This window comes from Euprymna scolopes, chromosome 39 (assembly GCF_053919585.1).
Source record: "Euprymna scolopes isolate OS-2025 chromosome 39, ASM5391958v1, whole genome shotgun sequence".
In the NCBI taxonomy this organism is placed as follows: domain Eukaryota; kingdom Metazoa; phylum Mollusca; class Cephalopoda; order Sepiida; family Sepiolidae; genus Euprymna; species Euprymna scolopes.
Genome location: NC_136520.1, coordinates 17,928,643 through 17,947,861, shown reverse-complemented (window position 1 = coordinate 17,947,861; position 19,219 = coordinate 17,928,643). Strand labels below are relative to the sequence as shown.

At 31.6% G+C, this 19,219-nt stretch overlaps 1 protein-coding gene across 1 annotated transcript in view; it reads right to left on the bottom strand.

Annotated features, from left to right (window-relative positions):
* Positions 1-3,207, bottom strand: part of LOC145263657 (uncharacterized) — a 76,843-nt gene extending 73,636 nt beyond the window's left edge. Inside the window, exon 1 of the mRNA XM_080120529.1 lies at positions 1,438-3,207. Within this exon, the coding sequence (XP_079976655.1) occupies positions 1,438-1,697 (260 nt within the window). The 5' untranslated portion in view covers positions 1,698-3,207. The remainder of the gene's footprint in view (positions 1-1,437) is intronic.
* Between the last annotated feature and the right edge of the window lie 16,012 nt (positions 3,208-19,219).

Below are 19,219 nucleotides of genomic sequence, written 5' to 3'. Positions count from 1 at the left end.
GTAAACGCAGTTAACAATAGCCAAAGGCTACTTAAGCTAATTAGGGAATGCATAAACTTAGGAACATCACGATAGTTAAGACAATACAGAACTCTGAAAATGTGACAGTGATCCATGTTTATTTACATAGTTGTGAGGCAACACGTTCAGGACTGGAGAACACAATGTGAAAGGAGAACGCCGGTACCTCTCGGAACGCCGATGTGATTATGCAAAGGGTCTAATGTGAATGTATATCGTCGCACGTTTAGTCTGTTCGGTCGCAGCACAAACTTGTTTGGCATTACAAGAACCAAATAATATGAAGACGAAAAAAAAAAAAAAGAAAAAATATTTTTACATTTACATTCATCCATCCATCCATCCATCTATCCATCCATCTATCCATCCATCCATCCATGCATGGAATATCGTCGTCAGATCCAGGTTGGCTCACAAATCACTTGCCTCTCCCTCTTAAACAGGACCCCCCCCCCCCAAAGAGGAACCTCAAACCTAATAGGTCCCACACCGTCTACAAAGCTCTGGCCACTGTCCTGTCACAATAATGTGCATCACTGTGATTTTTTTTCTTTTTATTACAAATGCTTCAAATAGAATGAGCGTCGATAAACTTGCTTCTGCTTTTCTCTTAACACAAATACTCCCGACCAAAACAATTATCAGCAAAATCCCACCTCTTTACTGTTGAAGTCCCCAGACGCCGGAATAATTTCTACTCTAATAACTTTTTCCCCCTCCTCAAACCGCTAGTCTTTGGAATTCCCCTTGCTCCTTGTCTCCTTGAATTCCTTCCTTTTCGCTTCCCTACTCCCCCTTTTTCACAGAAGAGACGTTGCGAGTCTACCTCTGGTCTATCGATACTTTTATATGGTCCCTCCTCGTAAAACGTTCACAACAAATTCTCGCCTAGCTAAAATAACCGCCAACAACTTTCCTCACTCCCTATATATGTCTAAAACTAATCGAAAATTTCATGAGCAGGGTTTCTTTCCTAGAGCTGTCCGTTTGTGAAACTCACTACCGTTTGTCTGCTTTTCGGCGAACTATAACATGATCGACTTCAAGTCTAATGCGAATAAATTCATGTTGGTAATTTAGATAATTTAGCCTTATTCAACCTCCATCGTGACTGATTTTGTTCACCATTTACCTAACCATAACCCTATCTTTGAGTGGCCTCTCGGCCTTGATAAGAAAAATGTGAACAAACAAACTTGGAATGCCCCTGTGGACAATTTACAATTTGGTGGTCAGCGTACCTTGAAGCGAATCAAAGAAAAAAGAAAAAAGGAACCCGGATATTTAAACAAAAGCAAAACTACCAAGAATACAAAATAAATAAATAAAAAATTAGAGGACTCGAAGTACAAATTGGATCTGACGCCAACAACAATGCATGAATGAAAAAAAGAAACAATAATAATTTCTACTCACATTCTCATTTTCGAGTGGTGGCCGCCGCTGAGGGCCGTGTCATTGCCGTTGGTACCGTTGTAGCTGGGGCCGTAGTCGGTGCCGTTCATGTCCTCTCCGTCCATCATCTCATCGTCGGCGAGGATCGGCATCGGCGTGGTGGAGGTAGTCGTAGGGGCGATGCTTGTCGTGCGAGATCGGCTGCGACTGCGCAGATTCCGAGCCTCTATCACGCCGATCAAGAACATCAGAAGAGTGGCTGATTTCGCAAAGCGCATCATATTTACTGTGTTGCCTTGACAACCGGAGATATTGATTTATATATATATTTTTTTGCTTTTTAAACAAATGCCCTTCTTGTTTCAAAGATGTTTGATGTTTTACACAAATTGTTTCTTCCGTTCTATTTTAATATCGTGTTTATTATTTTATTTGTTACAATCGAAAAATTTGTTTTTCTAATTATAAACCTTGTTTCGTCTTTTTTTAAAAATAAATATATTATTATTATTATTATTATTATTATTATTATTATTATTATTATTATTATTATTATTGCTATTACGTTTATAAAATTTGTTTTAGTGAAAAAGTTTCTTCTGCATAAATTGTTGCGTGTTTATCAAAATTGTAAAATAATTGGAAATATGGACCTTGTTTAAATAAAATTTCCTTTTTTCCTTTGTTTAATTTTGAATGGATAAAATAATTGTGTTTCTTTTTGTCGCGATCTTTAAAACTTCATTGACATCCAGAAATATAGTTTTTGGTTTTCTTTTTTTTTTTTTTTTAGAAAAATAAAAAGGCGTCGTATGTTTGTAAATAATAAACAAAAGTTTAGCGTGTAAAAAGATAGATGCGCATCGAGAAAGAGAGTTTCTTATCTTAATTATTGGAAGAAAAATAAAATAAAAAAAATAAATGATACCTCTGAGAAAATAGAGGTGTTTTCTTTTTGAGAGAGAAAGAATTTCGAATAATTCACGCTAAGTTAAACACTGAGTTTGATTCTGCCAAAATATAGCTAAAATATGTTGCGCTTGAAATCAAAATAAAAATACATCTGCCTGGTGACGGCCCCGCAAACTTTTGTAAAGAATGACGCTTCTAGAGGAGGGGGGCCACCGATGGATTGTGTGACGCGGGCAAATACTAAATAGGACTTCGCTTTGGGACGATTTTGGTTGAGATTGATGTGGGTTGTAGTTGGTTTCGGTTCGACAGCCAGGAACTGCCTTTCGTCTTGCGGAAGAAATGTGTTGTGAATGAGCCTCAGAATGAAGTTCGTCCTTAGAAATACCCTTTTCGGCGGTGCGGGTTGGTGGAGGGACGAAATGAGGATTGGGTTTCGTCCGTTTAAGTTCGGGAGTTTTTTGTTGTTTTTTTTCGCGTGGGGGTCGCGGCTGCTCTTCCTTGTGATCGGGCGTTTTTCTTGTTTTGTTGTTTATCGTCTTCTTCTGTTTCTTTTTTTCTTCTTTTTTCGCCTTCTTTTTCTTCGTCTTCTTCCAGACGTAAACTTGTTCGTCCGACGTACAAACATACATGCCTCCACACCCTCACCTCTCATACGCGCGAACGGGCAAGTGCGCGCACATAACGCGAACACACACGTATTTACATACGCATAGAGACGCACACACACGCCTAAGTGTGTGTGTGTGTGTGTGTGTATGTGTGTGTGTGTGTATGTGTGCGTGTCTACGTGTACATAATGCGCGCACACACCTTTACACACACACTGATTCATACGCACAATTCACCCACCTTGGATGGAGTCATGCTTTCACCCTTCGTGCGTAATAAGAAAAAAAAAAAAAAAAAAAAACTACGTGTGTGTGATTCGTCCGCTTGTATTTTTCGGGAGGAGACAGACAAGACGGCAGCCAGGTTGGAAGGGGTGCGTCGAATATTGGTGTTGGGGTGGGAGAGTTGAGGGAGTAGAAGGAGGATGGGCGATGGCGATGATGACGTGAAGCTGGAAGAGAGAGAGAGAGAGAGAGAGAGAGAGAGAGAGAGAGAGAGAGAGAGAGAGAGAGAGAGAGAGAGAGAGAGAGAGAGAGAGACCGAAGTAGAGACAGACACAGGGAGAGAAGGAGGAATATGTGAGAGAAAGTACGAGAGAATCAGAGGGAGAAGGCAGAAGTAGAGGTGTGAATAAGAGAGAGGAGAGAGACAAGAGAAGAGAGAGAGAGAGAGAGAGAGAGAGAGAGAGAGAGAGAGAAATAAAGCAAGAAGAGATAGGTGGGAGAAGGAGTGGAAGAGAAAGGGAGAGAGAGGATAAAGAGAGAATTGAAACGGGACAAAAAGAAAGAGATAGAAAAATAGGAAGGAGGGGAGAGAAAGAGAGAGGGGTAGAAAGAAAAATAGAGAAAAACGGAGGGGGAAAAAGAAAGTGTGACAGAGAAATAGTGTGTATGTGTGTCAGATAGATAGATAGATAGATAGGCGAGGACGCTATACAATCCTAATATAATAACAACATCTTAAACTTCAGTTTTTCCTCCGTTTAAATCTTTCTATGTGAGCAGCAAAGCGAATATCTCTCGGGGAGTTTGGAGTTCAAATCACTGCGTAAAGAAACTTTACTTAATTCTTAATTTTTCCACACTTATTCATTCATCTTCCAGTTTTATTTCCCTTTTATTACGCCTTTCTTTTTTCATTCTTTTTTTCATTCTTTTTTCATTCTTTTTTTCATTCTTTTTTCATTCTTTTTTTCATTCTTTTTTCATACTTTTTTTCATCCTTTTTTCATACTTTTTGTTCACTCTTTTTCATTCGTTTTAAAATATTCGTTTCTTCCACGTGTTGGTTTCACATTCATTTTTCTTTCAACTTCTCTTTCTCTGTCTTTCTCTTTCTAAACCTCTTTTACAATTTCCCCATGTTTCATACTTCAGCTCTCTTCTCTCTCGTTATTTCTCATCTTTTCTCTTTTTATCTTTCTCTCCCTATCTCTTTCCCTCACTCTCTCCCCCTTTCCATTATTATTTATTTTCTGTTTCACTTTCTTTTTACTTCTTATTTCTTTTCTCAATTCTTCGTTTTTATTTCTATATTTTCAATATTACGTTCCTTTTTTTCTCCTTCTTTTGCATTTCCATTTTTTCTTATTTTATTTCGTTCGTTTAAACTTCAGTTTTGTTTATTTTTTCTTTCGTTTTTCTTTTTTAATTCTCCATTTTCTTTCCTTCTTTCATTTTGATATTTTGTTATTTTTGCTTTCTTTCTTTTAAATTCTTTTTTTTTGTTCATTTTAAAAATAAATCTTGTTAATGCATTTAATTTTAAAAATAAATCTTGTTAATGTATTTAATTTTAAAAATAAATATTGTTAATGTATTTAATTTAAAAAATAAATCTTGTTAATGCATTTAATTTTAAAAATAAATCTTGTTAATGTATTTAATTTTAAAAATAAATCTTGTTAATGTATTTAATTTTAAAAATAAATCTTGTTAATGCATTTAATTTTAAAAATAAATCTTGTTAATGTATTTAATTTTAAAAATAAATCTTGTTAATGTATTTAATTTTAAAAATAAATCTTGTTAATATATTTAATTTAAAAAATAAATCTTGTTAATGTATTTAATTTTAAAAATAAATCTTGTTAATGTATTTAATTTAAAAAATAAATCTTGTTAATATATTTAATTTTAAACATAAATCTTGTTAATGTATTTAATTTAAAAAATAAATCTTGTTAATGTATTTAATTTTAAACATAAATCTTGTTAATGCATTTAATTTTAAAAATAAATCTTGTTAATGTATTTAATTTTAAAAATAAATCTTGTTAATGTATTTAATTTTAAAAATAAATCTTGTTAATGTATTTAATTTTAAACATAAATCTTGTTAATGTATTTAATTTTAAAAATAAATCTTGTTAATGTATTTAATTTTAAAAATAAATCTTGTTAATGTATTTAATTTTAAAATAAATCTTGTTAATGCATTTAATTTTAAAAATAAATTTTTTTTAATGTATTTAATTTAAAAAATAAATCTTGTTAATTTAATTTTAAAAATAAATCTTGTTAATTTAATTTTAACTTTATTTTCTCCCATTCACTCCAATTATCACACTTCATTTCTTAACTTTTTTCTTTTTTTTCAAATGATTTTTACTTTGTTATTTATTTCTAATTCTTCGTTAAAAAATTACTTTTCCCCATTCTCTCTTCGTATCCCTCCCCCCTTTTTTTTTAACTAAAACAATACTTCTTTCTCTTTTATCTTACCTTCGGCGTTTTCTTCAATGCTTAGACCACCTTTTATCCTTTTTTCTTTTGTTTTTTTTTGTTCTCAAATTACCAGTTTTCTAGTTTTACATTTAGCTACCATACGTTACAATTGTATCCATCTTTTATTCTTCAAATCTTTTATTTCTCCCATCCATGGATATACAAGTTTATTTCTGAACCAATTTTTTCATTCATTCCATCTTTTATTCCATCCATATTTCATTCATTAGTTCTTATTCATCGCATCTTTTATTTCACGAATCTTTCACTCATTCGTTCTTTTCATTTCTCTCATTTTTTATTTCACCATCTTTCATTCCTCTCATTTTCATTCATCCCATTTTTCATTTCTTTCTATTTTTCATTTCTTTCTATTTTTCATTTCTTTTCATCTTTAATTTCTCACACCCTTTTTTCGCCAACTATCTTTAATTTCTTTCCATCTATTATTCCTTCCATCTTTCATACTTTCCAGCTTTCATTTCACCAATCTTCCATTACATTCATTGTTTATTCAAAACATATTTCGTTCATTCTATATTTTACTCATATCATCTTTCAATTTTTCATTCAACTTATCTTTCATTCCATCTATTGTTTATTCCTCAAATATTTCATTCGATAATTATTCTATCATCTTTCATTTCACATCAAGAAGTTGTGGATGGGCCTATTCATTAAAATGGCAAATCATGTCATATCCATGTATTTATAAGTTTATTTCTAAACGTACTATTTTATCTTATGCAATTTGAAACCTTACTTCATTTTTTATTTTCCTATTAAATATACAGAAGACTATCATTGCTGAAAAATAATGTTTTTGAAAGTAATCTTTTAATAAGTAATGTTTTCATAAGTAGTGTTTTCTAATGTAATGTTTTCGAAGATACTAATGTCTAAAGTGATGTTTTCTAAAGTAATGTCTTCTAAGATGATGTTTTCTAAAGTTATGTTTTATAAAGTGATGTTTTCTATACTTATGTTTTCTAAAATGTCCTAGTGACGTATGACCGAGTGGTCCTAGACGTTGTATCAAAGTTTACAGTTACCCAAAGGTGCTGAGTTCAATCCTGAACGAAGGCAGTGAAAAGTAACATTCAAAGCAGAGAATCAGCAACTATGTCCCAGAGCCTAGCTGGAGTCCGAACACGGTACCCCTTTAATAATAATAAAGGGTTGGGTTCGAGACTCCTAACAAACGGTTCCTCAGTTCGATACAAAACATTTCTAAATTCTTGTTTACTAAATTCTTGCTTTCTAAATTAATGTTTTATAAATTAATGCTTTCTGAAGTAAAGTTTTTTCAATAATGCTTTTTTTATGTGATTTTCTCCATGAAGAATTTTTTCGAAGAATACAAATTAATTATTTTTCCAATTTTTTCGAAGAATACAAAATAATTATTCTTCCAATTTTTTCGAAGAATACAAAATAATTATTCTTCCAATTTTTTCGGAGAATACAAAATAATTATTCTTCCAATTTTTTCGAAGAATACAAAATAATTATTCTTCCAATTTTTTCGTAGAATACAAAATAATTATTCTTCCAATTTTTTCGAAGAATACAAAATAATTATTTTTCCAATGTTTGCGAAGAATACAAAATAATTATTTTTCCAATTTTTTCGTAGAATACAAAATAATTATTCTTCCAATTTTTTCGAAGAATACAAAATAATTATTCTTCCAATTTTTTCGTAGAATACAAAATAATTATTTTTCCAATTTTTTCGAAGAATACAAAATAATTATTTTTCCAATGTTTGCGAAGAATACAAAATAATTATTTTTCCAATTTTTTCGAAGAATACAAAATAATTATTCTTCCAATTTTTTCGAAGAATACAAAATAATTATTCTTCCAATTTTTTCGTAGAATACAAAATAATTATTCTTCCAATTTTTTCGAAGAATACAAAATAATTATTCTTCCAATTTTTTCGAAGAATTTTCCAATTTTTTCGAAGAATACAAAATTTTCCAATTTTTTCGAAGAATACAAAATAATTATTTTTCCAATGTTTGCGAAGAATACAAAATAATTATTTTTCCAATTTTTTCGAAGAATACAAAATAATTATTCTTCCAATTTTTTCAAAATAATTATTTTTCCAATTTTTTCGAAGAATACAAAATAATTATTCTTCCAAATTTTTCGTAGAATACAAAATAATTATTCTTCCAATTTTTTCGAAGAATACAAAATAATTATTCTTCCAATTTTTTCGAAGAATACAAAATTATTCTTCCAAATTTTTCGAAGAATACAAAATAATTATTCTTCCAATTTTTTCGAAGAATACAAAATAATTATTCTTCCAATTTTTTCGAAGAATACAAAATAATTATTCTTCCAATTTTTTCGAAGAATACAAAAAAATTATTCTTCCAATAATTTTTTTGCTAAACAAGCAACTCTTATCTTTTATTCCTCTTTATTTCCTTATATCTTCGATTCCTTTCGTTATTTATTCCTTTCATCTATCATTCCCCAAATATTTCATTCGTCCCATCTTTCATTGCGAAAGTGTGAATTAGATGAAGATGGCCGAACCGAAAAAAGCAAAGTAACCATACGATATCAGTTTTCGTCAAATCTACATTACAGATTTCACTGTTAACGAAGAATTCTGCCTTAGTTATCCAGGAGAATCGTCTCACTGCTATAAGAAAAAATTTTCTTCTTCATGTTCGTAGTGTTAATTTAAATTCAATGGACAAAGCTTCTTTGCAAATGCTTCATGCCCGTGAAACATATTATTGCGAGACTGCTCCCTAAATGACTACAACTTTGCCGTCTTCAATGTAAACAAATTCTTCTCATTAATCGCAGTTCATATCATTGATCAATGTTAGTACTCACAAAGTTTTCCTCGTCGTTCACCACTCCGTTTTACTAATCTTGTATCATAAACATGGCTTTGGTAAATAGTGGTCTTGAAAGTAAAAAAAGTTTCGTAGTAAGATGCTGCGCTATTTAACGTACACAAAAGGTTAGGTACTGCAAAAAATTGCTCGTTGAGGTGTCATGGGCGTCAGCTGACATGATTTGATAGGAAGAGCTGCAACCACTCCATTTCAGCTGAATGTGCCCTCCAGTACGGTTAATTGTATTTATTCATTTTCTATCGGGTATATCCGGTTTTTGCTGGAATCACAAAATACTAAAATGTGTGTAACATCTTTCTAAATATTAAAAATTCTGTCTCTCCACATCTACTCTCTCTATCTTTCGTTCTCCCTCCTCCATTTTTCACACTCCTCTCTCCTAAAGTTCTTTCACACCTTCCCAGCGCATTATCTCCTCCCTTGTTTAAATGTATTAATAATAATAATAATAATGATAATAATAATAATAATAATAATAATAATAATAATAATAATAATAATAATAATAACCGTGATTCGCCACTTCTTTATATAAAAGATAACGTTGGAAGTAGCTGACAAAAAACAAACTACCCTGATACAACCTGACCCAGTAAATCATAAAGAATGAATGACTTAAAAAATTTATTTAAGATAATATTAATCCAGGGCAACGCGGACTAAGAAAATGCCAACCTTGAACGTGTTTGTTTCGTAGTTTTTTCATTCTACCTGGATACACCACAGCTCTTTACACAATAGATTTATTTCTCTTTTTATTTGTATCTCGTTTTTTTTTCTTCCCAAGGGTTAGATTAGAGTTAATAGGGTTAGCGTATAGGGTTAGTGTTTAGTGTTAGTGTTAGTGTTAGGGTTAGTGTTAGTGTTAGTGTTTAGTGTTAGTGTTAGGGTTAGTGTTAGGGTTAGGGTCAGTGTTAGGGTTAGGGTTAGGGTTAGTTAGGGTTAGTGTTAGGGTTAGGTTAGGTTTATGGATTCCAAAGCCTAAAATTCGTTTATTATTTTTATTGTGAATAACTTGCAAAAAATGTTTACATTTTATTCTAATAAAAACAAAAAACTCAAACAATTATAAATATACGCGTATATATGCATGCATATATGTATGTATTTGCATATATGTGTGTGTATGTAAAATGTGCAAATGTAATCATATATTTATGTATATATATATATATATATTTGTAAATTATGTATGTGTATGTCTATATGCGTGTATATATATGCATATATATATATGTGTGTGTGTATATGTGTGTATATACATGTGCATATACATGTATATATGCATATATTAGCATATGTATGTATATATGTATATTTATATATATGCGTATAAATATGCGTGTGTATATATGTTATGCATATTTATATATCCTGTGGGGGACAAAAGAGTTTGCAGACGTATTTTTTCTCAATTTCATTATTATTTTTTGCTTTATTTTTTAGTTTCACCTCTTTCATCATTTGCTACTTGATATTCTGTTTTTTTTCATGACTACATTTTATGAAAAAAAAAAACAGAATTTAATTATCGTTAAACATTTTTCTGTTTTCAGGTGATGCAAAAATTTATGCAGGTAACCTAAATTTATTAATAATGGTTAAAGAAAAGATGTTGACAGATAGTGAGAAAGGTGAAATTGTTAAATTACTTGCTGCAAAGAAGTCTACATTAGAAATTTCAAAAATTTTGAAGCGATATCATCGAACTGTGAAACGTTTCGTCATCGACGGCAAAGATGGAAGAAAAAAGCACGAAAGTGGAAAACCAAAGGGGACTTTATCGCGAGATTTGAGAAAAATCGAGAGGAATGTTCTAGCAAACCCACACAGCACAAGCAAAGATATTTTCTACCATGTAGGAGTGTCTGGCATCTCTAAAAGGACCTGAAATAGGATTTTGAAAAAAATAGCAGACCAGAGAACTCCGGAAAAATGTCCTCCTTTGTTAGAAGCAACTAGCATGGGCAACTAAATATTTGAAAACCAATTTTCAAAATGTTGTCTGGACAGACGAGGCTAGAGCAGCCCTCGACGGTCCTGACGGTTGGATCAAGAGATGGCTTCTTTAAGGCAATAGCCCACGCTTGCGATTCAGACATCAACATGCGGAAAAAATAAGGGAGGTTCCAATGCCTGGAAGGAGGTGGAGGTCCGAGAAGGTGGTTCTACCCTGAGCCGTTTTTGACTCTGCCATTTTACGTTGTTACAGCGAGAAGTGGTGGGTGGTTATCCCTTGATTATATAGTTTTCTTATACTGCGTTTAAAGTATTACGTGATCAGTTGCTAGCAGTACCTCGGTGAGCACTTTCACTGTTGCCCGTTGCTTGCTGAGATATTTTTAAAATCCATATTTTCCCCAGAATATGATTATTTGGTTTCCGCTTTTAGGAATTTACTTTATATTTACTTTATATTTACTTTATATTTACTTTATATCTTTGCATATCGAACAATGAGTAACATAAGCTATAATATTGGAAAATATTGAAGCATAAATTTATCAGCATATACGTTTTGCAAATACTTTTATGTGCATATATATATATATATATATATATATATATATATATATATATATATATGTATTTACTATTTGGCTTGAGAGAGGTGGTAGCCTATTATATCAGATGCTGACATAAGTTCCTTGTTGTTGGTTTCTTTGTTTAGATTTGAAACTGATGCTATCGACGTTTTTATGATTTTCTGTAACATATTTTTCTCTTATAAATATTCTTCTTTAAAAATCCATTATTCAGTTTTTCATATTCCCTGTTTGGACACTTGACGATTAAATAAACTTGTAAAGTATTCAGTTTTATTTTTTTTATATCATCTCAATATTATATATATATATATATATATATATATATATATATATATATATATATATATATATATATCTCGAGAGAGAGAGAGAGGACGATAGATAGATAAGGAGAGAGAGAGAGAGAGAAAAAGAGAGAGAAAGAAAAGGAGAGATGAAAAATAAACAAACCAAGTTATATGTCAACGTTTTGTCTTTATTGTAAGATTTATTGGAAGAAAATAAAATACCAGTACAATATTTGAAAATATGTTTGTTGTGAAAAAAAGAAGCTTTGTTCTATTTCAGAAAGAAAAATATCTCATCTCGTGTGCATCCGTTCAAATATAAACATCAGATTCACCGATCGAAACTGAACTAATTTCTATACCTGACTCGTCATACAATACAAATCAGAAACTACGATTAGCTCATAGCTGTAATCTGACACATAACCCATAGAGTTATTTATCATTACACATGCAACATTCCAGCTAGATCAGGCAACTGAAAGTGGGTCAGGGGCTTCATTTATTAAATGCTTCTCGTATATATATATATATATATATATATATATATATATATATATATATATATATATATATATATATATATATATATATGTATATATATATGTATATATATGCATATATATATGTATATATATATACACTTGTGCCCGATATTATTCATACCCCCTCTTGAAAATTGAGTTTATTAGGTGTAACTTTGTAAGAATTTATTGTTTACGTCCATATTGATACATATTCTTAATAAACCTCTTCTGATCATTTTCGTCATTTTAAAATCTCGGGATACTTGTAATAAAAGAAATATACAGCTATTTATAAAATCTGCAATGTTCAAAAATAATCATACCCCCTTATTTTTTCAGTATTAATCGAGTTTCTGACTGTTTGTTTCCTGTTTGATTCTTATTTTGAATGCTTTTATACAACCTTTGATTAATTTGATTTCGTTTTTTGCATTTTTCAGAAATTAAAATGATATCAACTGAAAACCAAAAAAAGAATAAAAATTATTAGAATGGGGAAGAAAAAAGAGCTTAGTAATGATCTTAGGACTAAAATTGTGAATTCACATAAGGATGGTTTAGGTTACAAGTCAATTTCCAAGAAATTTGAGGTCCCTACAGCAACAGTACAGAGCATCATCAAAAACTTCCAGAGCCACCACACAACAAACAACTTGATTGGTAGAGGAAGGAAAAGGAAACTGTCTGCTAGAGCCACCAGGAATATTGTAAGAAGTGTTAATGCAAATCAAACCACCACTACTAAGGACATTTTAGAAAATCTGGAGTCTTCTGGCATAAAAATATCAAGGCAAACATTGCAAAGGACTCTGCATGAAAATGGTCTGAAAGGAAGAAGACCAAGAAGGACTCCATTGCACACCGGAAAATGCCTTGCAGCACGTCTAAAGTTTGCTAGGACCCATGTGAATTCTCCAGAGTCCGTTTTCTCAAGTATTTTGTGGACTGACGAAACAAAAATTGAATTGTTTGGCCATATGGATGCTTCTTACGTTTGGAGGAAGAAAGGAGAAGCTTACAACCCAAAGAACACCATACCCACGGTGAAACATGGTGGTGGTAGCCTAATGTTTTGGGGCTCCTTTTCGGCTAGTGGTCCAGGTAGTTTGGTCAAGATAGATGGAACCATGAAGAAGGAGCAATATTTGGAGATACTCCAGAAAAACATTAGACAGGATGCGGAGAAGCTCCATTTAGGACCAAACTGGGTCCTTCAACAGGATAATGATCCAAAACATACTGCCAAAATAGTCAAGAAATGGTTTGAGGATAATCACATTAATGTTTTGGAATGGCCTAGCCAGAGTCCTGACCTGAACCCTATCGAAAACCTCTGGCACATATTGAAAACTGAGGTTAAAAAGCGGAAACCTAGAAATTTGAGGGATTAAGAGAACTACTGCATTGAAGAATGGTCAAAAATCAGTGTTGATGATTGTAAAAACCTTGTTGATAAATATCAAAAACGGTTACAGGCAGTTATTAAGAATAAAGGGCATGCTATTGACTATTAGTAAGAGAGGTATGAATAATTTTGAACTAGTGCCATTATTGTTTTTCTCAGTATAATGCTTCAAACTTGCATAATTTATTTATTTGTTGAGTTTAAATTAAATGCTTATGCTTGATTTATTGTTTGAAATCCCTTTAATATTGTCTATCTTCTGGTTTGAGCAATATTCTTATAGAAATCTCAAAGATCCGAGGGGTATGAATAATATCGGGCACAAGTGTATATGTATATATATATATATGTTAAGTTGTAGTCAACTGAGAATCAAACAAACTAAAGAGAGTTCCATAGTTTCAGCTAGACGGGTGTTTTCGAGAAAGATTGGCGAGGGGGGCAAAGATTGGAGCTCAGACGAGCACTTGCCGTGGAAATAACGATAAAACAAAGACAAGCTCGCAACATCCCTTCTGTAGGAAAGAGGTTGTAGGGAAGAGAAAAAGGCATCTCCCACTAAGTTACGAAGTTTATTTTGTACTCTGCCAAGGCAGAATAAGCTGCTTCTAGCAGCTTTTTCTGCCCAGATGTGGCAACAATACTCAATCCCTTGGCTTTTATATAGATAGAGAATTACATCAGCAGTGAGATATCTTCTGGAGTGGTAGAAAGATCCCACCATTCTTTCAGCGAACTTGGAAACAGATTTGACGTACGCGTTCCATTTCAGATCAGGAGTAATGGTCAAGCCCAGAAGCTTGTCAAAACATGAAGCTTCTCCAAGAGGGGAGCCCACCATTTCAATTGATATATTCAGATGAGGATCAGAACATTGATGATATAAAGATAGATGCTTGGTTTTAGATGCATTAAAAGTAACCAGTCACTTGTTCCCTCATTGTACCACGCGCTCAAGATCAGAGGAGAGAGAATCAGAGAGAAGATTGTCATTTACGGCCTTTGATGTGTTGCCATAGATGGTAGTGTCATCAGCATAGATGTCAACGAATGATGTAAGTAGGTGTTTTGGGAGATCATTGATATAGATCAGGAAGAGAGTTGGTCTAGAATGGATCCCTGAGGGACTCCAGCATTAATACTGTGAGCTTCTGATTTCTGCCCATCAACCGCTACTCTTATGAGCCTATCAGAGAGAAATGATTTTATAATTGAGAAGACATTTTCAGCTATACCGTAGCTTGAAATCTAGTGAAGTAGGCCTTTATGTCATACCTTATCAAAGGCCTTTGATATGTCAAGCGCAATTGCCGTCGTCTTCGTGATAAAGCAATTAACAAATGCACATATGTATTTTGTTAATTGCTTTTTGTTTTTGTTTGGTATTTAGTTTTCTTTAGAAAACATCTTAATAGAAAAGACGCAAATATTGGGGAAATGACCTATGCATGAAATAAACTTGACGGCGGGGGAAATTATATGTCTCTTAATGACGCCATATTTTAATGTTCGAAAGTGTTCGCTTTTAAAGCCAAGAACTGGATACCGGAATATGAGAATTGTGAGGTCTCAACCAATCAGAATGGACGGACTCGGACCAACCAATCAGAATGGACGGACTTTATTATTTATGAATCGAAAATTGGAAAGATTTATGTATCCCTCTTGTCTCTCTAACATACGCATACATATTAATGAAACAATTTTAAATATCTACTAATGTATAAAAGGAAATGTGTGCTTTTGTGTGTGTGGGTTCGTTCCTTATGGACTCTCTAACGCCTGGGCTGATTTTTATGAAATTTCCCACAAATGTTCTTTATGTATCTGGCGATGGTTTTGTATCGAAATATATTCGATAAGTATCGATAATCGATAATCGAATAAATCCGACGAAAGAAGGAACAGGTGATTTTGACAAAAGTTAAAGCTTGATATCACAAATGCATTTAAGAAGTTTTATTACAACACAAGCCGAAAGGCCCGACACATAAAATCAACAGTAGGTTCTTTGATGTGACAGGGGTGCGTTCGAAATGAATATTTCTGTTTAAATCACAATTGCACCATGATATTTGATATTCTAATTTTAAACTTTAATTAGAGCCATTATCACCGCTAAAGTAGAAAGGTCAGGTATATAAAGTCAGCAGTAGGTTCTTTGATATGACAGTGGTGCGTTCGAAATGAATATTTCTGTTTAGAGCACAATTGTTGCATGATACTTTATTTTTGCATTTTAAACTTTAATTCAAGCCATTATATATAAAAAAAATAATTCTATAAAATCAATAACAGGTTCCCTTGTTTGAAATGTAGACTAAAATATGTTTTGAATTAGGTCACTGCGAGGAGGCACATAAAGCTCCCCAACTAGAGCAGATAATCGATTTGCTGTAAAATGGGTTATTTCATCGATTTCGATGGCAATAAAAATATGGGAGTGTGAAACATTCGTTGGTCATCATCTAATCCCGGGCAATGTCAGGTCTCAGTGCTTGAATGGACTTGACATTTCTTATTATAGAGCCAATCTCTATTGATTACTATATTCTACCCAATATAGAGTAGCAATTAAAAAGGAACATATGACTTAAATGCCATCAGTTAGAATCGGAACCTGAACAAATAGCTCTCTAGCTTAATTCGTTGCCCTCTGACCCACGTCCGTAAACATATAAAAAGTAAAAAACTAGCGTTGTTAAACTTATAAATGTACATTTGCGCATGCGTAGAAAAGCACTTTAAGTTGACTTATGCCTGCCAAATTCCAATTCTTTTCAATTTTGACTCCTTAGCATGTATTATTACCAACTAAAAACCAAATTGAATTTATTTCAAAGGTCCAAGTCTGTAAACCAACAATCGGCAGAGTAAAAACTTTTTTATCTTAAATTTGACGCAATTATGAATAATGTAGAAACAATGCATAAAAACAATTTGTCGTAAAAGTTGAATGAAACCAATCATATAATTAGATGAAAAAAGAATAACTAATTAATTAACGCTCACTTTTTCAAAGTATTATGCCAATTAGTTAAGCTTCATGCAGTCGCTCCCATATCCATGGCTGAGTATATGAAAATGTTCGTTTTAATAATTTGAATTTGGAAAAGTAGGCTTTTAATATCAAGGTCAGAGCGATCAAAAATCAACTTATATATAATAAACATTGTTGAAACAATATCTTTATTTGATGACAGAGGAAAAACAAAATTATACTTTCATGTTTCGTCGTTATTACAACATTTTCTCAAGATTATTGCATTTTATTTCTTCAAATCAATCATCCGAAGAACTCTTGAAAGAAAAAACAGAACGTTGATGAAGGTATAAATATATTTTTTTAATTTTTATTTTTCATATACATATATCATAAATAAATACGTTAGTTATGTAAACGAATGCGTCTTCAAAAGACGAAATATGTAACTGTGGATATATATATATATATATATATATATATATATATATATATATATATATATCGTTTAAAGTTGCTGAACGGTCTTGCTTCAGTTCTAGTGCTGTAGTCGCAGCTGGTGTTTCTAGGATGAGGATTTCATAGCTTTCCACATTTACTCCCAGGTGACTTACCAGTCAGCATTTATGGCTCAACCAGCCAATCACAGTCGTGTAAGGAGAAAAGACCCGGATGTACTCATATTCATTACATTACCTGCCACCTGGGTTAGATTTCCCCGTGAAACTTAGCTTTAATATTTTCTCTTTTTATAGTCTAGACACAATCTATTCATTTATTTCGCGAGTCTTTTTGCTCAATCCTTCTTGTCGTGGTAACATCTGGCACAATGGTATTTCTGGTTTTGAGTTTGGGGATACCTGCATTGGAGAATGCTTACTTTTCGGGACAGAATTTTCAAACGCGTCATATTATTATTATATTGGGATTTCTTCGGTATTTTCCGTGACATCTGTAGTGTGCCTGGGCCTCAACTAATTCCAATGTCTTTTTGCACAAAAATTTGTTTCTTTTTATGTCATATATGACCTGTCGAATTCTTTTGGTTACTATTCCTTCTTTCCAAAACATTCTCCCAGCCCTAAAGTTTTTGAAAAAATTGTGTCCCTATAGAGCTTAGTCATCTGTTTTTCTTTTATTGTTTGTTTCTTCATCGGAATAGACAATATTTCCCTTGCGAACATTAACATCTTCAGCGATAAACGTGACGTCCTATTGGGTTTGGTCGTGACCTTCGTGATATATTATGAAGATCGAGGAACTAAAGTCATGTAACCTGCTGACGTCATTTATTTTGATCTATTGAATCTGGTTAGAGTTAGGGTTAGGATTGAATCTGCTTACGGGTTCCAATAAACAATCGGAAGTAGATAACGTCTCATGAAAAAAACCGAAAGAAGTAGATGACTATTTTCGGGGATTTAGCATGGGAGCCAACGCACGACAAAAAAAAAAAACAAAAACAAAACAAAAACAAAAACAGAAAAAAACGATAAAAAATTAAAATTTATAAAATATGGATGTTCCCCAAAGCAAGATAAGTTAGTCTTCTACCCATCTGAATACGTTTTGTGTGTTTTTACAGAATCTAAAACGTTTATTGGTTCGAAAAAGAACTAATGTCGAGCTGCTAAGGTGAGCAATCAAGATGGCTGACAGAAAGACTGTCTTCGGAGCGTCAAAACTAGTTCAACATTCGACGAAATAAACAAAATACTGGTAGAAATCAACCCAATAAGTGGCAGAAAGTGTTACAGTAACACGTATTGGGTGGATTTCTGTAAGTATTTTGTTTATTTATGTCGAATTTGTAACATTTTTAATGCTCCGAAGACAGCGTGTTTTCGTCAGCATTTGTATACATGAGAATTTCTTTTGCTAAGTGAATATAGCAAAGTAAGATTTTTAAAAGTTTAATTAATTAAAAGTTGAAATTTCATAACGATATTTAGAAGCAAAGGTACAATAATTATTTATCAAATATGTTTTATTATTATTATTATTATTATTATTATTATTATTATTATTATTATTATTATTATTATTAACTTTATGCTTGTTAGTGCAAAAAAGTGGCATGAAACAGTTGAAAAATATTAGAAAATAAATAATGACAATAGTAAAAAAGAAAATAAATGTTTTAATTAAATTCTAGAAAAATATTTGTAATATTCGACAATTTGTAATTTTTTTTACTTGTTTATGAGTGTTAAATCTATTTTCAATGTTTCGCATATTTCTGTACTAGTAACTTTATTTATATTTCTGTAAAAATAGTAACTTTATTTATATTAACATTATTTGTTTGATCTTTATTTTGTTTTTATTTTTGTTAAATTATCGTTTGTTTTTTCAGTTAAACTAATTTATCGTTTTAAAAATTATTTATTGTTGTTTTTATGAAAATTTTTTGTTTTGAATTAAATATTCTTGTTCGTTTTGATTTTAAAATCCTTTATTGTTCGTTTTAATTAAAAATATTTATCATTAGTTCACCGTCTTAGTCTGATTTGGACATTTGTCCGTTTATACGTTCGTTCCAAAATTTTTTAATGACTAGTTATTACATATTTTTAATGACTATTCATTACATATGTTTAATGACTATTCATTACATATTTTTAATGACTAGTTATTACATATTTTTAATAACTATTCATTACATATTTTTAATGACTATTCATTAAACATTTTTAATGACTATTCATTACATATTTTTAATGACTAGTTATTACATATTTTTAATGACTATTCATTACATATTTTTAATCACTATTCATTACATATTTTTAATCACTATTCATTACATATTTTTAATGACTATTCATTACATATTTTTAATGACTACTCATTACATATTTTTAATGACTATTCATTACATATTTTTAATGACTATTCATTACATATT